The sequence below is a fragment of the Budorcas taxicolor genome, chromosome 2 (genome assembly GCF_023091745.1).
Source record: "Budorcas taxicolor isolate Tak-1 chromosome 2, Takin1.1, whole genome shotgun sequence".
Taxonomy (NCBI): domain Eukaryota; kingdom Metazoa; phylum Chordata; class Mammalia; order Artiodactyla; family Bovidae; genus Budorcas; species Budorcas taxicolor.
In genome coordinates, this window is record NC_068911.1 from 71,511,086 (window position 1) to 71,533,822 (window position 22,737).

Here is a 22,737-nt window from a genome sequence, read left to right on the forward strand (position 1 = left end):
GAAAGATGATGCTGTGAAAGTGCTGCACTCAATATGCCAACAAATTTGGGAAACTCAGCAGTGGCCACAGGACTGGAAAAGGTCAGTTTTCATTCCAATCCCAAAGAAAGGCAATGCCAAAGAATGTTCAAACTGCCACATAATGGTACTCATCTCACATGCTAGCAAAGTAATGCTCAAAATTCTCCAAGCCAGGCCACAAATAGCATGTGAACCATGAACTTCCAGATGGTCAAGCTGGATTTAGAAAAGGCAGAGAAACCAGAGATCAAATTGCCAACATCTGCTGGATCATCGGAAAAGCAAGAGAGTTCCAGAAAAACATCTATTTCTGCTTTATTGACTATGCCAAAGCCTTTGTGTGGATCACAACAAACTGTGGAAAATTCTGAAAGAATTGGGAATACCAGACCACCTGACCTGCCTCCTGAGAAATCTGTATGCAGGTCAAGAAGCAACAGTTAGAACCAGATATGGAACAATGGACTGGTTCCAAATTGGGAAAGGAGTACATCAAGGCTGTATATTGTCACCCTGCTTATTTAACTTATATGCAGAGTACATCATGAGAAACGCTGGGCTGGAAGAAGCACAAGCTGGAATCAAGATTGCAAGAAGTATCAAAACCTCAGATATGCAGATGACACCACCCTTATGGCAGAAAGTGAAGAAGAACCAAAGAGCCTCTTGATGAAAGTGAAAGAGGAGAGTGAAAAGCTGGTTTAAAACTCAACATTCAAAAATCTAAAAGCATGGCATCCGGTCCCACCACTTCATGGCAAATAGATGGGGAAAAAATGAGAGACTGGAAACAGTGAAAGACTATTTTGGGGGCTCCAAAATCACTGCAGATGGTGACTGCAGCCATGAAATTAAGACACTTGCTCCTTGGAAGTAAAGTTATGACCAACCTACACAGCATATTAAAAAGCAGAGACATTACTTTGCCAACAAAGGTCCCTCTAGTCAAAGCTATGCTTTTTCCAGTGGTCATGTATGGATGTGAGAGTTGGACTATAAAGAAGCCTGAGCACTGAAGAATTGATGCTTTTGAACTACGGTGCTGGAGAAGACTCTTGAGGGTCTCTTGGACAACAAAGAGATTCAACCAGTCCATCCTAAAGGAGATCAGTCCTAAATATTCATTGGAGGGACTGATGCCAAAGCTGAAACTCCAATACTTCGACTACCTGAGGCGAACAGCTGACTCATTTGAAAAGACCCTGATGCTGGCAAAGATTCAAGGTGGGAGGAGAAGGGGACGACAGAGGATGAGATGGTTGGATGGCATCACTAACTCGATTGACATGAGTTTGAACGAGCTCCGGGAGTTGGTGATGGACTGGGAAGCCTGGCGTGCTGCAGTCCATGGGGTTGCAAAAAGTTGAATACAACTGAGCGACTGAACAGAACAGAACAGAGCAATAACCACCAGCTAAACAAACCTGGCGGAGAAGGCAATGGCACCCCACTCCAGTGCTCTTGCCTGGAAAATCCCGTGGACGGAGGAGCCTGGTAAGCTGCAGTCCATGGGGTTGCTGAGACTCGGACATGACTGAGCGACTTCACTTTCAATTTTCACTTTCATGCATTGGAGAAGGAAATGGCAACCCACTCCAGTGTTCTTGCCTAGAGAATCCCAGGGACAGAGGAGCCTGGTGGGCTGCCGTCTATGGGGTCGCACAGAGTCGGACACAACTGAAGCGACTTAGCAGCAGCAGCAGCAGCAGCAAACAAACCTGAACAGAGGACTTGAGCTTGTGGGCTTTAGTGTCCCATCTGTAAAATAAAATGGTTAATCTGTAGTGCTATAGTCCATGATTATAATAAAGAACCACAGGGAGGAATGAGAGTTATGGCATCACAGTTTAGGGTTTGGGGGGATTTGTATAATGTTTTTTAAAACCAAACTGAAATATAAGTTCTTTTATTTATAAACTGTAAAATAAACTTACATGAGTTATTCCGTGCTGGGATGAATGACTGTGGCATCTTGTGAACCCACTTCATTCATTAAGAATGAATATATCTTTTATTAGTAAGAGCTATAAAGGCCCCAGAAACTCTGTCCTGGAAACAATACATCTCATTAATTTAGAACACCTCCTCCCATTTCGAAATTTGTGATGATTTCAATGGGTTACTTCTGCTTCACAAAAAAGGGCTTGTTAATGGAGAAGTAAACATTGCTTTCAGGAGATTTATTTGGCATACAGCAGGCACTCGAATATTTATTGAATAAATGGTTTGCTTTGAGCAACTGCTTGCTGGCATTGTTCTAGTTATTCAAATTAATGCAGAGCAATCAATAAAGATTTATTGTGCAGTTCTCTAATGAATAGTCTTTCTGAACTCTCACAGCTCCCTCATGTAGTCTGAATTAGGAAGGTTTTGTTGTACCTAAAACCTATTGTAAGGCGATGTTATTAAGAGTATGCAGCTGTTCTTCACATTTTCTTGTTGCAACAGCTTGGGCTATTGTTAGTTACTTGAACATGTGCCTCTAAGTTCAGAATATACCTATGAATATAGTTTGCCACTTATTATAGACTGGAAAAAAACCCACTCATAATTTCCTTAGTATTTTTTTGAGGGGGATGTTTTCAACTTCGGATGATTTAGAGGCAGCAACTTCAGCCTCTGATGGATGAAAGCTTTTCTGTCCTACCCAATCCCAGTCAATGCCTTGATAGCTAGTAGCTTTGGTGTGGGTACATGCCAGCTGCTTTTTTAATGATGCTATTATTTGTATATATATATATATAAATACTATAAAACTAATACTAGGAGAGAATATTCTTAGATTCTCAAGTAACTTCCCCACTTCTTTCCTTTCTTCTTTTCTTTTTCCCTTACCTTATTATGTAAAGACTTTGAAGCATTCATCATATTTTTCATCTGTATCAAAGAAAAGTCAATAAAATTGCCTACAGCAGGCAAAGAAGCAAGGTAAAAATTCTTTAAATCACAACTAGTGGTTTCCATTCACCAGCCTTCCTTCTCCACAGATAAAGTACACATATTCAGAGTTAACTTTGGTTTAATACTAGTATGTTTATAGTGAACTTGTTTTTAATCCAATGCCTAAGAGAAATTTCTTTTAAACATATTTGAATTTATTTCTTTTGCTGTTGTTTGTAATAATAAAGTGACCTCCTTGCTTACTGTCTTGCAAAGACTTTCTCGATTCCTGATAAAGAAGAACAAAGATCGCAGATCCATGGTGTGTGCCTGCTCTTTGTGGCAATAGGCTGTCTCTCTCTTTGCACTCAGTTTTTGCAGGTAAAGAATTTTATTTTTCAGCAAGCAATTTAGCTATTTTCTGCCATTGCAAGTTAAAATATCACTAAAGATTCCTTTATGTTTTAGGGATATGCTTTTGCCAAATCTGGGGAACTTCTGACAAAAAGGCTACGTAAATTGGGTTTCAGAGCAATGTTAGGGCAAGATATCGGCTGGTTCGATGACCTCAGAAATAGCCCCGGAGCCCTGACAACAAGGCTTGCTACAGATGCTTCCCAAGTTCAAGGGGTAAGCCACGGGGGAAACCAGGGATGTCGCAACTGGAGGAGACTTTCTTTCCTTTGCGTATTCTGATAATTACATACGTTGTAATTGTTGTTCAGTCGCTCAGTCATGTCTGAACTCTTTGCAACCCCATGGATAGCAGCACACCAGGCTTCCCTGTCCTTCACCATCTCCCAGACCTTGCTCAAACTCATGTCCATTGAGTTGGTGATGCCATTCAACCATCTCATCCTCTGTGGTCTCCTTCTCCTCCCACCTTCAATCTTTCCCAGCATCAGGGTCTTTTCTAATGAGTCAGCTGTTTGCATCACATGGCTGAAGTATTGGAGTTTCAGCTTCAGCATCAGTCCTTCCAATGAATATTCAGGACTGATTCCCCTTAGGATTGACTGGTTTGATCTTCTTGCAGTCCAAGGGACTCTGAAGAGTCTTCTCCAACACCACAGCTCAAAAGCATCAATTCTTCAGTACTCAGCCTTCTATATGGTCCAACTCTCACATCCATATATGACTACTGGAAAAACCATAGCTTTGACTATACGAACCTTTGCTGGCAAAGTAATGTCTCTGTTTTTTTAATACACTGTCAAGATTTGTCATAGCTTTTCTTCCAAGGAGCAAGCATCTTTTAATTTCATGGCTGTAGTCACCATCTACAGTGATTTTGGAGCCCAAGAAAATAAAGTCTGTCACTGTTTCCATCATTTCCCCATCTATTTGCCAAGAAATGCTATGGATGCTATGGATGCTATGATTTTAGTTTTTGAATGTTGAGTTTTAAGCCAGCTTTTCCCCTCTCTTTCACTTTCAAGAGGTTTTTTTAGAATTACGTAGGTATTTCATATGAAATGGGAACTCTTGGGACTAGGGTACCCCAAAGCCACATTTTCTCTCATTTCCAAAGCTGACAAACAGCAGTGAAAGCAAACTGTCTCCTCAGCAGTGCCGAGAATCAGTGTTACAGCATGAATCGAAATCTGTCAGGGTTTCGGATTTCCTGCAAGTTTAGTAACAGAACTTTTCCAAGTCTCCTTTCTCAGATTATTTTTAGGCCGAGGCTCGGATTACACGGGACTTAATAGCGCCCCCCAGAGGGCGTATAGGTAAACGCCTTCTTCCACAGGTGCTCGGGGTTATAAATTAGTTTTAGGAAAAGAGAAGTTGTTCTGAGCAGTTCAGGAAATCAAGGGAGAGATGGAGATGATCGCTACCTAGAATCCTGACACATTCCAAAGCCTGTGTATCTGAGTAATGGAGACTCAGCTGTGGTTTCTTAGCCCCAGAACCTGTTGCCTTGTTCAGGAGACGTACCCACATGTACAAGGTGAGGCTACACCTTTATAAAATCAAGCATTTGGATTAAAGTGATGAGAGATCACCTTGCCTCCCAACACTTCTACTCGCTTTCCATTATAAAAAGGCAAAGAGGAAAAAAGTCATGGTTTGCGTGTGAGGCTCTTTCTGGAAGAAAAAACTTGCTGGATTGCCGGTGCCTTACTGTATGTATATCTCAACTCCTACCAGTTCAACCAACAATGTGGACAATGACATGGAGATTTTCAAAGGAATATAGAATCCTTTTACTGAGAGGAAAGTCCCTGTAAATTTTTCGTGTTGATCCTTCTAGGCTTTTTCTCTGGGACTTCCCTGGTGGCTCAGACAATAAAGAATCTGTCTGAAATGCAGGAAACCCAGGTTTGATCTCTGGGTCAGGAAGATTCCCTGGAGAAGGGAATGGCTACCCACTGCAGTATCCTTGCTTGGAAAATTCCATGGACAGAGGAGACTGGCAGGCTACAGGCCATGGGATTGCAAACAGCTGAACTGAGCGACTAACACATGTTTACATAGGTTTTTTCTGTGGAAATGTGTTTCTCACAGTCTTTGGGTTACACTCTGTGTATCATTTTGTAATCTTTCTTTTTTTCCGTCAAGCAACCTAATTTTAGCATATTTTTGCCCTTATATATTCTTCTATGGGAGAAGGAAGTGGCAACCCACTCCAGTGTTCTTGCCTGGAGAATCCCAGGGACAGGGGAGCCTGGTGGGCTGCTCTCTATGGGGTCACACAGAGTCGGACACGATTGAAGTGACTTAGCAGCAGTAGCATTCTTCTATGATGAATTTTTAATGACTATATAATTCATTATTTTTATATATCACAATTTCTTAAAGAGTTTCCCATTTAAGTCTCCTCCTTGTAAGTAATTTATATCATTTTATATCAGGCTTGGCATATTCTTGATTATTTTTTTAGTTCTTAAAATGTAATCATTGGATCAAAATGTATAATCACTTTGAAAGGTTTTAATATGCATTATCTAGCTGCTTAAAGAGTTTATACCAATTTTACTCCTACCATCTGAGTTTCTGGTATCTAGTTCACCTTATTCTTGACCTTAGACTAAATAAATAAGCCATAAGCTCATTTCTACTATTTTTGCAAACTTCAATCTTCAAGTTTTATAGGTTATTCATTATCACTAGAATTAATCTCTCACTGACTGCTCTAGCTCTGATACCCATGAAATGAGATTAGTCAATAGATGAGCTCCCAAGAAGCTGTGAATAAGATGTAATACTTTTATTAATCCGGCGTTCAAATGCTCTACGGGGGTATCATTATGTAGAAGATTCTCCCTTTTTTAAACATAGAACTACTACTATACGATCAGTGATTTCATTCCTAAGTATATATACCTGAAAGAATTGAAAGCAGGGACACAAACAAATACTTGTACACCCATGTTCATATCACCATTATTCATTATGGTCAAAAGCTGAAAGCAACTCAAGTGTTTATCAACAGCAATGAATAAACAAAATATGGTATATACTCACTATGGAATATTGTTCAACTTTAAAATAAATAAAATTCTGATGCCTGGTCTAACATGGATGAACCTTGAAAATATTATGCTTAGTAAAATCAGCTAGACATAGAGGGATAAATGTTGATGGTTTCGCTTGTATGTGGTACCTAGAATTGACAAAGTCACAGAGACAGAAAATAGGATAGAGGTTAACAGGAGCTGGAGAGAGGGAGGAAGGGGTGTTAATATTGATTGGGTATAGAGTTTTTGTTAGGGATAATGAAAAAGCTTTGGGAATAAATATGGTGACGGTTACATGACATTGTGAAGGTATTTAATACCACTGGTTTATACTTTTAGGAATGGCTAAAATGACAAACGTTATGTTTTATATATATTATATATTACAATTTTATCAGAATAATTTAAACAATCTATCTTTTTGCTATAAAACAACCTTCTCATAATGTTTAATCAGAGACTGCATATCTGAGATTGTTTGATTGCTTTTGGTTTGCAGGCTACAGGCTCTCAGATCGGGATGATGGTCAATGCCTTCACTAACATCGCTGTGGCTATGATCATTGCCTTCTTCTTTAGCTGGAAGCTAAGCCTGGTTATAGTGTGCTTCTTCCCTTTCTTGGCTTTATCGGGAGCCATACAGACCAGAATGTTGATGGGATTTGCCACTCATGACAAGGAGTCCCTGGAAGTAGCGGGACAGGTAATCTCCTACACCCACTGTTCAGGCTGCTTATGGCTGCATGGCTATCAAACTGCTAAGGAATAGTACAAATAGGCCTAAGGAAGCTGTTAGCCTGCAATCACTCATGGTTAGAAACTTCCCATTAGCCTTTATCATATATGCCTCTGATGCTATGAGATTGAGCAGATGTGGAGAAATAGTGGGGCAAACACAGAGGTTACATGTTCCGTTTACTCCCATACAGTTATCTTTTCCCACATCCCAATTTGGCATAGTATCCTCTTTTGCAGGAGTGGATGGTTACCTTTATTGTCTGTTCTTCTTCTTTTTTTTTTTTTTCACCTAATGGTTTCTCCAGGTCATACTACCGACATAGAAAGGAATTACCATCTTTTTGGCACACACTTTTAACTTTCACACTTCAGTGTCTGCTAGACTTGTGGCAAATATCTTTCCCAAAGAGAACCATGAGATACATACAGCTTAGATCCTGAATACACTTAAGCTGCAGCTATGCACTTTGAAGACTGTTCTAATTAAATCTGGCATAGACATTTATCAGGGACAAGAAATCATCCGCACACACTTAAATACACCCTCCCCTTTTAATAAATTTACTCTCAACTAAGGTTTGTCTCTTTGAAGAGGAAAAGTTAACATAGCCCAAGTAGGTAGAAGCCAAAAGAATTTTGTATGCCAGTGATAGAAGGTAGCCCACTTTTGTACCTTTTTTGGGATAGGACCCTAATTCAGAAATAGTCATTATTTACCCTAGAGTTTTCATTCCAATTCTAAAGAAAGGCAATGCCAAAGAATGTTCAAACTACCGCACAATTGCACTCATCTCACATGCTAGTAAAGTAATGCTCAAAATTCTCCAAGCCAGGCTTCAGCAATACGTGAACCGTGAACTTCCAGATGTTCAAGCTGGTTTTAGAAAAGGCAGAGGAGACACAGATCAAATTGCCAACATCCACTGGATCATTGAAAAAGCAAGAGAGTTCCAGAAAAACAGCTATTTCTGCTTCATTGACTATGCCAAAGCCTTTGACTATGTGGATCACATTAAACTGTGGAAAATTCTGAAAGAGATGGGAATACCAGACCACCTGACCTGCCTCTTGAGAAATCTGTATGCAGGTCACGAAGCAACAGTTAGAACTGGACATGGAACAACAGACTGGTTCCAAATAGGAAAAGGAGTACGTCAAGGCTGTATATTGTCACCCTGTTTATTTAACTTATATGCAGAGTACATCATGAGAAACGCTGGGCTGGAAGAAGCACAAGCTGGAATCAAGATTGCCGGGAGAAAAATCAATAACCTCAGATATGCAGATGACACCACCCTTATGGCAGAAAGTGAAGAGGAACTAAAAAGCCTCTTGATGAAAGTGAAAGAGGAGAGTGAAAAAGTTGGCTTAAAGCTCAACATTCAGAAAACGAAGATCATGGCATCCGGTCCCATCACTTCATGGGAAATAGATGGGGAAACAGTGGAAACAGTGTCAGACTTTATTTTTGGGGGCTCCAAAATCACTGCAGATGGTGACTGCAGCCATGAAATTAAAAGATGCTTACTCCTTAGAAAGAAAGTTATGACCAACCTAGATGGCATATTCAAAAGCAGAGACATTACTTTGCCAACAAAGGTCCGTCTAGTCAAGGCTATGGTTTTTCCAGTGGTCATGTATGGATGTGAGAGTTGGACTGTGAAGAAAGCTGAGCATCAAAGAATTGATGATTTTGAACTGTGGTGTTGGAGAAGACTCTTGAGAGTCCCTTGGACTGCAAGGAAATCCAACCAGTCCATTCTGAAGAAGATCAGCCCTGGGTGTTCATTGGAAGGAATGATGCTAAAGCTGAAACTCCAGTACTTTGGCCACCTCATGCGAATAGTTGACTCATTGGACAAGACTCTGATGCTGGGAGGGATTGAGGGCAGGAGGAAAAGGGGACGACAGAGGGTGAGATGGCTGGATGGCATCACCGACTTGATGGACATGAGTTTGAGTGAACTCTAGGAGATGGTGATGGATAGGGAGGCCTGGCATGCTGTGATTCCTGGGGTCGCAAAGAGTCGGACACGACTGAGCAACTGAACTGAAATGAGGGACTGAAACAAATACAAATTCATAGTATAGACTGAAAAATAAGCTTTATACTTAACTTTTCTTACATAATATTTTGTCAGGATAATTTTAAGAAATAAAATCTAATATTTTAAATTTATATTATGTAAACAATCTTCTGTCTCAGACACATCTAAAGAAACCATTTTGGACATTTCAAATGAATTCATAAAGAGAGCCTTCTGTACCATTTTTCTCCCTCTCCTCTCTTCCTCAACAGTTAGAGGCAATGAAGCCATGTTCTCTTCAGTTCAGTTCAGTCACTCAGTCATGTCTGACTCTTTGTGACCCCGTGAACCACAGCCCGCCAGGCCTCCCTGTCCATCACCAACTGCTGGAGTCTACCCAAACCCATGTCCATTGAGTCGGTGATGCCATCCAACCATCCTATCCTCTGTTGACCCCTTCTCCTCCTGCACTCAATCTGTCCCAGCATCAGGGTCTTTTCCAATGAGTCAGCTCTTCGCATCAAGTGGCCAAAGTACTGGAGTTTCAGCTTCAGCATCAGTCCTTCCAATGAACACCCAGGACTGATCTCCTTTAGGATGGACTGGTTGGATCTCCTTGCAGTCCAAGGGACTCTCAAGAGTCTTCTCCAACACCACAGTTCAAAAGCATCAATTCTTCAGCACTCAGCTTTCTTCACAGTCCAACTGTCACATTCATATATGACTACTGAAAAAACCATAGCCTTGACTAGACAGACCTTTGTTAGTAGTGAGTAGAACTTGAACTGATAGGATGTCTCAGGGTCTAGTCAAGTTGATTTCCAGCAACTGCTTTGTGTTCCCAGAAGATGTGATGTGTATCACCTTCTGCCATTTGCACTGGATCTAATCCATGTAACCACTGAAAATGTCATGAAAGTAGTTAGCTCTGCTCTTTTATTTCTAAAGCTCTTTTTCCTTCTTCAGATTACAAATGAAGCCCTCAGTAATATCCGTACTGTGGCTGGGATTGGAAAGGAGAGGCAGTTTATAGAAGCGTTTGAGGCAGAACTGGAGAAGCCATACAAGACAGCCCTCCGAAAAGCGAATATTTACGGACTCTGCTTTGGTTTTTCCCAGTGCATTGTGTTTGTTGCTAATTCTGCTTCCTACAGATATGGAGGTTACTTAATTCCCAATGAAGGGCTCCATTTCAGCTATGTGTTCAGGTGAGGAATGTCTGGCTAAAATCATAAAAGATCAACATTCAAGGGAGGAATAGTCTGGTCCGATTTGTTAGTGGCTGCCATTTAAACCATCCCAAACTTGGTGTCTTAAACAGCTGAGATTTATTATTTCTTAAAGATTCTGTGGGTTTTCAGGGTGGTAATAGTTCTGGACTGTGCTGATTCAGTTAGGCTCCTGAGTGGCCTTCTGTCTCCATGTGGCCTGTTAGCAGCCTGTTTTCTTTGCTTTGTGCTCTTGGAAGACAGAAGATTACCAGCCCCAGTGTGCACGTGCTTGCCAAGTCTCTGCATGCATCACATTTTCTAACATCTCTTTAGCCAAAGAAAGTTCTATATGACAAAGCCCAGATTCAAAGGAAAGAGGAATGTAACCCATCTTTTGATGAGAGGGTCTGATAAATGTTTCTCCTTTCTGCCCATGCTGCTATCACACAGCACTGACACTGGGTGGACGTCCTACAGTTCAGTTTATACTGACACTGTTTACCTGGAGGTAGCACGGGCTCCTCTCGCAGGTTAAGGACTTGGTGCTACAGGACTGCCTCTCCCTCAGTCCTCCATACCAGCGCAAGCCTAGGTCACCTCCTGTGCTTCTCACCAACCAGCTAGAGACCCAGGGTTCCCATGACATCCTCTTCAGCTTTGATTTATATGCTAGAGTGTTTCATAGAACTCAGAGGAACACTTTACTTCCTAGATTACCAGTTCATTGGGCTTCCCGGGTGGCGTAGTCATAAAGAATCTGCCTGCCGATGCAGGAAGATGCAAGAGATGTGGGTTCAATACCTAGGTGGGAAGATCCCCTGGAGTAGGAAATGGCATGCGACTCCAGTATTTTTGCCTAGAAAATTCCGCGGACAGAGGAGCCTGGCAGGCTCACAGGGCCACAAAGAGTCTGACATGACTGAACACACACAGCACACAGCTCAGAAACAGCCAGATGGAAGAGACCCAAAGGGTGTGCTGTGTGGGAAGGGCTTGGAGCTTTCATACTCTCTCCAGGAACGCCACTCTCCCCAGATCTCCACATCTTCTCCAAACCAGAGGCTCTATGAACTCTGTCTTTGGGGTCTTTTATGGAGGCTCCATCTTGTTAGACCTGATTAGTTAAATCATTGACCATCAGTCAAAGTCAATATCCAGCCTCTTCCCTTCCCTGAGGTCTGAGAAGGGACTGAAGTTCCATCTCTCTGATCACATGGTTGACTCTCCTGGCAACCAGGCCCCATCCTTAGGTTGTGTGCGTGCGCTTAGTCACTCAGTCGTGTCTGACTCTTTGGGACCCCATGGGCTGTATCCTGTCACGTGCCTCTGTCCATGGAATTTTCCTGGAAAGAATACTGGAGTGTACTGCCATTTCCTACTCCGGGGGATTTTCCTGACCCAGGGATCGAACCTGAATCACTTGCCCATCTCTTTTGCATCTCCTGCATTGGCAGGTGGATTCTTTTCCCCGGTGCCACCTGGGAAACCCATCCTTAGGTTATCCAGAGTTTTTAGAAAAGCCAGTTCCTTAATGTAACAAAAGACACATTGATCCTCTCAAAATTGGGGAAATTCCACAGGTCTAGGAGCTCCAAGCCAGAAACTGACAGAAGACCAAATTTATATTTCTTACTAGAAGTCCCAATATCAGAGGAGTAAAAAGTCATATTGCAAAGGAATGTGTATAGAGTAATAAGATTAATTAAGCATTTTCACAGTCTACCATATGGGTTAATGCTGAGAAAGCCTAGAAGCCTAAAATAAGATGGTTCATAGATCTGCTTCATTTGAACTCTACTTCTTGCTAAGAAGGCAAGTCTCCAGCTGACTCTTCCTAGGTAGAGAGAGCAAAGACCCAGTCAGGGGAATCATGTTCCTTTCTTATAGCTGGGGTCTGCTCTTCTAAGAAGATTAGCTTTGAGTCCAGTTTCTCACATTTCCAGAGCCTGAGGGTGTCAGGGTACCAAGGAACTGGGTGTACATGCATAGGAGTGTGATGTGATGGGGTGGGGGACCTCGAAAGAATGAGGGGGAGATGGTCTGAGAAAACCCTGGAGGACATTAGGAAAATCAGCCCTAGTAAAAGTCTGCTCTCGAGTCATGAACCAGTTCTGTCTTCTTGCCTTCTATCTTCTCCTAGAAATAAAAGAAAACTTTTCTCCTGCCCCACTACACCCCCCACCCACCAGAAAGTATCTTTTCTAAATTTTTGTGTATTTAGAGCTACTAACGCCAAATTGGAAATCACAAACTGTTGACTTATTTAGTTTAGATAAGATTTTTGAAGAATTATTTGCCAACATGTGAAAATCAGAGACAATAGAAAACTCCTGATTTCTGCCTTCACTTTAAAAACTGAAAGATAACCTCCCATCACTTCCTGTTTTATTCCAGGTGCTTGTCATTGCTTTAAGCTTTGAACTGGGATCCTAGAGATGTTTGGGTTTGCAGATCTGCCCTAAAACCGTTTCTGCTTATAAACTGAGCAGTAAAACATACAAAGAGTTGGACACAACTGAGCGACTAAGCAACTAAGCACAAGCACACACAATGTGCATAAGCTGGGATGCGCAGAAGGATTCAGGCAATCACATCTTTCTCATGCTGTCTGAAGAATGAATTACATGCTTGCTTGGCACAGAATTGATGCTTATATCACCAATCATTTTCACACACTGATCATAGATTCATAGAATGTTAACATTGTATTGGATTGACCAAAATGTTCATTTTGGTTTTTCCATAACAACTTTGAAAAAGTTCCAATGAATTTTTTCATTGCCCCTAATAAAAAAGTCCAAGGCAATCTGGTGATCTTTCAACTACTCTTTTTTTTCCCCCAAGAAGTCTTTTTCTCAAACAACTTTGTTTTAAAGGCTGCTCTACTTGAAGCTGGGTTTGGAAGTTTGAACTCCCTTGTGCAATCCTCCCCTCACCCTTTCTTGTTAGAACACAACTTAAACACCATTCATCTCCCCATCTTCCCATTCCCAGATAAGTCTAAAGAGACCTGTTCAAGGCTTCTTAGTCCTTTCCAAGGCTAGACCCCCCAGACTCTGGCCTCTTAGGCCACCACACCAACCACACTGCCCCCTTTCTAGCTGGGTGTCTGTCTGATTGCAGGGTGATCTCTTCAGTTGTACTGAGTGCAACAGCTCTTGGGAGAGCCTCCTCTTACACACCAAGTTATGCCAAAGCTAAAATCTCAGCTGCACGCTTTTTCCAACTGCTGGACCGACGACCTGCAATCAATGTGTATAGCAGTGCAGGTGAAAGATGGGTAAGTACTGGAGGTGGGGTAAGGAGTGCAGTGTGTGTCTGCTGGACAGCATTGGGGCTGCTTATTTAAGACCACTTAGCTTTGAAATTGTGTAGTAGATGGGTGCATTCGTATGCACTCAGAATGAGCAGATAGTAGATTTATCAATGTAAAGGAATGAAGTACATTAGCATTAAAATTATTCATAAAGCTGGCATTTGAATAAGGCAATGCTATCCAGTGAATACTTGTTTTATAATACACAGTCGCTATAAAACACACTTAATTCCAGAATGAATGAGGCTGTAAGTCTTTGAGACTTGCACAATCACTGTGATTTTACTGATGTTCTGCTATGGAATGTAGAAAAACCAGTTTCTCCTGTACTGTAATACTGACTTATTTCATGTTTATCTCAGTTCCACATACCTTCATGTGGACGCTCAGAAAATCAATTTGATCTCAATGAAATATCACTTTTTCTGATTAATAGTTCCTACAGGTGTCTTTTTAGGTCTTCCTTGCTTGATTTTTAATATCCCAGTATGTTCAAGAGAGCAAAACAACCTAAACTCTAGTAAAGTTAACTAAATTCAGAAATCTTAAAATTGGTCAAATGCCCCATTTCTCCTTTAGTTCAGTAAAAGGCAAGTCTCTGTGTAGTTTATTAAATGTCTATCCCTTTCTAGAGTTCGCATGTCAGATAGTACAACTAAAGGTTTTCACCTTTGCAATTCAGAGTTCAAGTAACTTTCTGTGGAGGTCATTTCAAGTGTAAAGTTATTATTTTAAATATTTGGGGAAACAAAACTGTAGGAGTTTGCATAGTTACTGGCTTCTGTGATGTAATCATCTCTTTTCTTCTCTTCCATGCAGAATGACTGACAAGGAAGTCCCCTTAGGTTATAATGGGAATATTTGATCTCTTGATCAAATATCTTTAAACTCAATGCCCCACCCTCCATTTATTCTACATCTGTTAAAATAGGGAATAGAATGCTGTTTCATTAAGTTGCTGTCCTTATACTTTGCATTTTGGCAGCTTGTTGTTAAAGGTATCTTAAGCAAGGATTTAAAACTCAGGTGCATTCTCAACAGTCTAGATACTAGCAGGAGAATATATAATTCTAATCTTTCCATCCACAGGACAACTTCCGGGGACAGATTGACTTTGTTGACTGTAAATTTACATATCCTTCCCGCCCTGATGTACAAGTTCTAAATGGTCTTTCAGTGTCTGTTGGTCCAGGGAAAACCCTGGCATTTGTTGGGAGCAGCGGATGTGGTAAAAGCACCAGCGTTCAGCTGTTGGAACGTTTCTATGATCCTGACCAAGGGAAGGTGGTAAGCAATGCAAATGCCTTTGAGAATTTAGCATTCTGCAGAGGATCTCCAACTTCTTACAGGGGGTCTTCAAGGTTGTGCCTTACCAGACTCATTCTGAAGCGCTTGCCTCGGGCAATATTCTCCAGTTCCAGTCATTTGCTGCTTGACCTGATTCTACCTCACAATTTCTAATGTTAGATTCATTCTTCCCAGTTCCAGATGGTCTCCTGACCAGACAGGCAAAGAAAACTGCAAAGCTGGAGATGAATGTATTTAATAGAAGCATTCACTTACCTGTAAATGGGGCAGAAAGTGCAGACTAATCAAGAAACTAATGACTGGGAACAGAAAAAGTGGGGGATGATGAGAAACACAATGATAAATGAGTAAGAAAGGGAATTTAATATGAAAAATCCGAGACAATCCTGGTTCAAGAAGCTAAAGTCTAAATAATATAAGGGTCTCAAATTGGTAGTCACGTGCCTTAAATCTTTGGTAAAGATATTTGAAAAATTGGTGGCTTGCTTTGTTGCTTATTTTCTACAGAATTTCTTCTCTTCTTTTCTTTTTCCTTTCTATCTTTCCAAATAATATCTGCAGAGGAGTACAAAGTAAAATAAGAAATATTTGTAAAAACAAAGCAAAACAAAACAAAACCAACCTTTTAATCCACCATTTCCACCCCACCCCCCTTTTTCTGCTCAAAGGCAACTATTTTTAATCACTTGATGTTTTTAGATCTCCCAACAATTACCTCAGTGTCCCTAAATAATATGCTCATGTTGCTATTTCTTGATTTAACAAATTTAGACCCTCTGTTGATTTATTTGCAAGAGATGGAAATTTAGCTGCCCTTCCTCCTCTCCCCTCCTTTGACCCTCCTCCTCCCAATATGGTTATACTACTTTTAAAAGCTCTTCTTTTTGGAAATTTAATGAATACAGTTTTGTTTCTTTCCCATCACCTGCAGGTAACATTTCTTGAATCCTCATTTTCTAAGATGAGATTAGCAATTCTACCTCTATTTTCACTTTTTCCTCCCCCTCCCTTTTTTTTTTTTTGCCTCTCAATCCCTAATAGCTACACTTTTATTTTATCAAGAATATAAAATGCTTCCATTTTGTTTATACTATTTACAGCTTTTCCTCTAGGCTGATTCTAAAAGTTGAAAATCTATTAACTTTTCTTATGGCTATGGAAATATCGTTCATCTCACAGTTAAAAAGTGAGGTACATTAGCATCACAGTTTCTTTTCTTGCTTTCCTGAAAGACTTTCTTTCTTTCTTGTATTCTCTGCCTTTATAAAATCTTTAGGTTCTTCCCATGTTCTACATCGATACTTATTCTGAGGAGCCTGCTTCTTTCCTTTATTTCTGCCACAGCCTGGACTAATTGCATCCTATATCTGTTCAGCAATTGTCAGTCTATGAGTTTCCCGCAGTATCTTTTGGATTCGGTCCATTATTTCCTAGTTCATGTATTTTCCTCTTTCTTTGGTTTCCCCTCTTATATTGTTGGAGTGCATCTGTAAATAGTTTTCTAAGAAATGATTCAGAGGTGTGAGTCTGATTGAATCCACATATTTTGAAAAAGGACTTTCTGATACCCCTGAATAATGTAATTGTCACTACAATGAGGATAGAAAACATGATGAAGAGAAATGCTGAGGGAAATTTGAAAGAGGTAACTAAAGTTTCCTTTGCATAAAGCAAAACAGGGAAACAAGCAAACCGATACTGGTAAAATCCAGGAAATTATGAAAATAAGGAGTAAGAGTTGATTATCTGAAGATTATAGTCACTTCTTTTATTAATTTTAGGTATAGGGATTTTATTTGTTTGAAATTATTTGGTGATTGATGACTCTAGGAAGTCCATGGCACTGGGGGTCTGATCTCTGCAAAGGAGAGGATCCAGTTTAACCAAATGTCAGATCTTTCATGACTGTCACCTGGGTAGACTGTGAACTAACTACATGACAGGCAGGAATTCGAATCCTTCATGTTCAACTTCTTTAACATTAACTTGCATATTAAGCATATTTCTCTGAATGTACTCAGCGAATGTTCTGGTCACAGATAGAAAGCAATGCCCATGAAAAATATCAATATGTTTCCTTGCATTTCATAGACACAATGTATTTTATTACATCATTGTAAAACTTTCTTACAGACATTTTTCATTTAGAAAAATACCACCTTTAATGCAATTTTTAAAAATTCTGTTTGCTCTTATGGAAGCTAACAAACGCAGGCATTCAACGTTTTTAGCATTTAATTGGGTGCCTATGTCAGATTTGTTGGAGAAGGAAATGGCAACCCACTCCAGTGTTCTTGCCTGGAGAATCCCAGGGACGGGGGTGCCTGGTGGGCTGCCATCTATGAGGTCGCACAGAGTTGGACACTACTGAAGTGACTTAGCAGCATGTCAGACTTTATTTTTTGGAGCTCCAAAATCACTGCAGATGGTGACTGCAGCCATGAAATTAAAAGACGCTTACTCCTTGGAAGGAAAGTTATAACCAACCTAGATAGCATATTGAAAAGCAGAGACATTACTTTGCCAACAAAGGTCTGTCTAGTCAAGGCTATGGTTTTTCCAGTGGTCATGTATTGATGTGAGAGTTGGACTGTGAAGAAAGCTGAGCACTGAAGAATTGATGTTTTTGAACTGTGGTGTTGGAGAAGACTCTTGAGAGTTCCTTGGACTGCAAGGAGATCCAACAAGTCCATTCTAAGGGAGGTCAGCCCTGGGTGTTCTTTGGAAGGAATGATGCTAAAGCTGAAACTCCAGTACTTTGGCCACCTCATGCGAAGAGTTGACTCTTTGGAAAGGACTCTGATGCTAGGAGGGATTGGGGGCAGGAGGAGAAGGGGACGACAGAGGATGAGATGGCTGGATGGCATCACTGACTCGATGGACGTGAGTTTGCCTGAACTCTGGGAGTTGGTGATGGACAGGGAGGCCTGGCGCGCTGCAATTCGTGGGGTCACAAAGAGTTGGACATGACTGAGCGACTGAACTGAACTGAACTGAACTGATGATGTGCCCAGATTAGTTCCTGTGGGAAATTCTAAGGAACATGAACCATGTCTTCTGTCTTCTGGGAGCTTACTCTCAGAATACTCCCATATAGATAACAATCAGCAAACAGTTCCAGTACTTAATTAAGTATTAGTGCTTTGCAGTGTGTAAGTACTATGGAAAATGCATAAAGGAAGAGGAGCAAGGGCTAATTGTTGGGGAATGCCATATACTTTTTCTAGTAGTGTTTGCGTTTTATGCTGCCAACATATTATCTAAAATATAGTATATCCATACTACTTAACATAATCTTTTTCTGAAATCATGGGGCTAAATACTTTATAGTAGTACGTTAGACATACTATCCTTTTGCTGTCCTAGGTCTTTTAAGTGGAAGAGCTCGAATGGTGGATATTTGAATTCCTGTGCTCAACTGCCTAAATAAATCGTGTTGTTGTCATTGTTGTTCAGTCACTAGGTTGTGTCCTACTCTTTGCAACCACATGAAGTGCAGCTCACCAGGCCTCCCTGCCCCTCATTATCTCCTGGAGTTTGCCCAAGTTTATGTCCATTGAGTCCATGATGCTATTCAATCATAAAAATAGATCATGAGTTCCTAGAAAATAGAGATTTTTTTTTTCTATATTATACCAAAGACTGCCTAGCATGGTACCTTTGTGGCAGGTTATTCTGTATATATCTGTTGGTTGACCAAGTGAATAAATATACTTCTTTCTTACTGGGATTCATTATCTTCAATCATTCAGAGGTTAGTATCATTGAAATTAATGGGTTTGAGTCTTATATTGTCCAATAGCTTTACATAGGAAACCCCATTTCATAACCCATGGAGTCTCAAAATTGAGCAATTATGTGTACTTGGAGAGGATGTGCTACACCCGAAGATAAGGGAAGTTTCTGTTTTCTGAACTAGATAATGTGCCTTTCTTGTTTGATATCACCTGTAGAGCTAGAGTTTGGGAAACGAACAAACAAAACCATGTCTGACCGCAACTTTGACACCGCTTCTGGCAGACACCACCTCCAGAGGTCAAAGGCAACATAATTTATTTCCAAGAATCCTGAGCTTGTTGTCTCTTAAGCAAAGCACGCACTTGCATAACACTAACTCTAGGACGTGAGCTTTCCTCACTGCTGGAATTCTAAAATTCAGGGCTCTGGTTGTCGTTTCTGTTGGCAGATGATAGATGGGCATGACAGCAAAAACGTAAACATCCAGTTCCTCCGCTCAAACATTGGAATCGTTTCCCAGGAACCAGTGTTGTTTGCCTGTAGCATAATGGACAACATCAAGTATGGAGACACCACCAAAGAAATCCCTATGGAAAAGGTTATAGAAGCTGCGAAGCAGGCTCAGCTGCATGACTTTGTAATGTCCCTCCCAGAGGTATGTGCACAGTCAGAGTCGTTCCTGATGGGAGACAGGGAGAGAGCAATAGAACAACCAGAAAGTCATTATGACTGTAGCTCAAGGAGAAGGTCAAAGGCAACACAACTTATTCCCCAGTGCCCTGGGATGGTCTCAGCCTTTTAAGCAAAATAAATGTCCTTCATCAACATAACCTTTAGGGGTTTATAAAATTTTTTTTGATGTGGACCATTTTTAAAGTCTTTATTGAATTTGTTACAATATTGCTTCTGTTGTTTGTGTTCTGGCTTTTTTACCTTGACCGAACCCACAATCTCTGTATTGCAAAATGAAGTCTTAACCACTGAATTGCCAGGTAAGTCCCTAATCGTTAGTTTTGAACAGTATTATATTATCCAATGCAAGGTATGTTATAGAACTTGTTGTACAAAAAGTAATACCACATTGAGCATCAGCTTGCCTGTGTGTGCTTAGTCACTCGGTTGTGTCCAGCTCTTTGTGACTCCATGGACTGTAGACTTCCAGGCTCTGTTCATGGGATTCCTCAGGCAAGAATACTGGAGTGAGTGGCTGTTCCCTTCTCCAGGGGATCTTTCTGACCCAGGGATTGAACCCAGATCTCCTGCATTGCAGACAGATTCTTTACAGTCTGAACCACTAGGGAAGCTCTGAGTATCAGCTTAGCATAATGGAAAAAAAAAAAAAAATCCTGAGATTTGGAGCAGACATTGATTTGAATCCAAGTGAGGTCACTTTCTAGTGTAAAGTTACTTCTGTAACTTTGGGACAACTACTTTTCTTTTCTGAGACTCAGTCATCTACAAAAAGGTAAAAGATAACTTAGAATGAAAGAGTATACAAAATAGCCACAAAAAAGAAAGCTGCTTCTGTTATTACTGTCATTGTCATTCCATTACTTGGCAGCAACTATTATACATGTAGAGTAAGCTGCACTCCGTTTGGAGTAAGTCTCACTTTCCCAGAGCCAAGTCTGAGTGCAGTGTAACATTGACCCTAAATTTTTCCATCCACCAATGCTCTTTCTTGGTGTTCAATCACAAAGAAAATGAAAACATGGAAACTGAAAAATTTTCAAAAAAGAAACTGAAAAATAGGTAATAAGGAGGAAATTATTTCTGTGAACATTAAATGATAATCTGGCTAGAGTAGTTAGTACCATACCTGATGCACAGTAAATACTCTGTGAATGTAACTTATTTTACAAAAGCCTTCATCAAGGGATTCTCTTCCATAATTTCATAAAAATGACAAATATGTGAACTAGTTATTAATATCTAAATTGTCAGATGAGTTTTCAGCTCACAGAAATTTAAATAATTTGTTCATGATCACAGAGCTAGGATATAGCAAGAGTGAAATTCAAAGCAAGGCTTGCCTTCCAGAACAATGCCACCTCAACAAGGAAATGGATGAGAAGATCTCCCAAAGGTCCTGACATTCTAGGACCATTCTGTCTTGGAAAGATCTTCCAGACAGGAGATTGGAAATCAGGGAATCTTACATCAGGGAGGATCTCATACTAAGGAGAAAGAGATTAAAAAATAAATACAGAGAAAAGGATACAAAGTCCCCTTGTTTTCCAGCATGAAAGGTCACAAATGCCATATTTTTTTTAGATCCTAGATGGATTTGAAGTCCTTTATAGAAATGATTCACAATTTCATAAAACAACAAATTGTTTAAATCCTGAGGAGTCATTGATGGGGGCTCCATAAAGCACAGGAGCATGCTTCTGGTTCTGAAATTTACCATATGTTTTCCAGAAATATGAAACTAATGTTGGGTCCCAGGGGTCTCAACTGTCTCGAGGAGAGAAACAACGCATTGCTATTGCTCGGGCTATTGTACGGGATCCGAAAATCTTGCTGCTAGATGAAGCTACTTCTGCCTTAGACACAGAAAGTGAAAAGGTAGGTATTGATTTTCTAAGCCTTAGACCATTGTAAATAAGTCTCTTGCTGTAATATTTGTCCTTATAAAATGGTAGTATTGTTAATTTTCTGATTCACAGTAGAAATGGCTACTCCTTTGCAGAACCAAGAGACAATAGTTTAGAGAAAGGATTTAAAATAGGATTGCTTCAAATAAAAAAAATTTTTAACTTTAAAATAAGAATTGTTTTTAAAATTGTTTAGGTTAGGTGACATTTTTTTCAAGGGCAAATGATTAGCTATCTTAAGTAAAATAAAATAATCCTGGCTATCTGTTAGGCATTTCATATTTTACAGTTCTAAAGTTCTGTGGCAGAGAAGATGGGAAGCATACAAAACAAAGAGGTGGTTTCTGACATGCATTTTGCATAAAAGCAAATGCAATTGGGCAAAACACAATTATGAAATTTACCATTTATAATTAACTCCTTAAAAATTAGGATTCTGTTTTGGAGACAGCTAAATTGTCCTCAATGAAGAATGGTAGGGAATGACCACCTAACGGCTACCTTACATTGTTTTCCTGGTTTTATTTTATTAATATTGAACTAGACCATTGAGTAATATAAAATTACTTCATGGTCTCATCAGGTTCAGTGAAATTTTTCAGCCTGTGGACTGCCATTTAAATCATTGATGCATTGCATTCAGCAAGTATTTTTTAGACCTCTCTCTCATATCAAGCCCTGAATATAGTGATGTTACTCAGGTGGCATGAAGCAGAACTCAGGCAATAGCAGACTAGGGAACAAACATATGTCTTTGCACCAACTTTCCATCTTCTCTTTGTAGACAGTGCAAGTGGCCCTGGACAAAGCCAGAGAAGGTCGAACCTGCATTGTCATTGCCCATCGTTTGTCCACCATCCGGAACTCAGATATCATTGCCGTCATGTCACAGGGGACAGTGATTGAAAAGGGGACCCATGAAGAACTGATGGCTCAGAAAGGGGCCTATTACAAACTTGTTACCACAGGCGCCCCCATCAGTTGACCTGACTTATGAGATTCATGCACAGATGGTACACCAACTACAGGAGTGCCAAGGACTGTTTTTTGTTTTTTTGTTTTTCTTTAAGCAGAAATAATGATATTTTACTTTTACAGACATACATTGGAACTGAGCTAGTTGACCTTCAATAATAATTTAGTTTTAAATGTTTGTATATAGAAAAGGAAAGAAACCAGGGTCATCGGCAGTAAGAATCCAGTGTCAAGCAGCCATCATCCAGTGCTTTCACCAGCCCCAGTTATTCCATGGGAATTAGCGAGACATCGTGATGTGGAGGAAATAAGACTTGCAATTCGCCAGGGGCAGAGAACCATCCCTTGCATTTTGAACACTTGAGGTACACAGAGCCTGGTCTAGACTAGACACTTGACAAATATCTACTGAGCTGGACCAAGGTCATATGGAGAAGAACAGAAGGACTGAAGACTGGCTGTTTT

At 40.3% G+C, this 22,737-nt stretch overlaps 1 protein-coding gene across 1 annotated transcript in view; it reads left to right on the top strand.

Annotated features, from left to right (window-relative positions):
* Window positions 1-22,282, top strand: part of ABCB11 (ATP binding cassette subfamily B member 11) — an 81,970-nt gene extending 59,688 nt beyond the window's left edge. Inside the window, exons 19-27 of the mRNA XM_052635862.1 lie at window positions 3,178-3,282; window positions 3,370-3,531; window positions 6,862-7,065; window positions 10,094-10,335; window positions 13,462-13,618; window positions 14,744-14,941; window positions 19,149-19,355; window positions 21,122-21,268; window positions 22,082-22,282. Of these exons, the coding sequence (XP_052491822.1) occupies window positions 3,178-3,282; window positions 3,370-3,531; window positions 6,862-7,065; window positions 10,094-10,335; window positions 13,462-13,618; window positions 14,744-14,941; window positions 19,149-19,355; window positions 21,122-21,268; window positions 22,082-22,282 (1,623 nt within the window). The remainder of the gene's footprint in view (window positions 1-3,177; window positions 3,283-3,369; window positions 3,532-6,861; window positions 7,066-10,093; window positions 10,336-13,461; window positions 13,619-14,743; window positions 14,942-19,148; window positions 19,356-21,121; window positions 21,269-22,081) is intronic.
* Window positions 22,283-22,737: the final 455 nt, after the last annotated feature.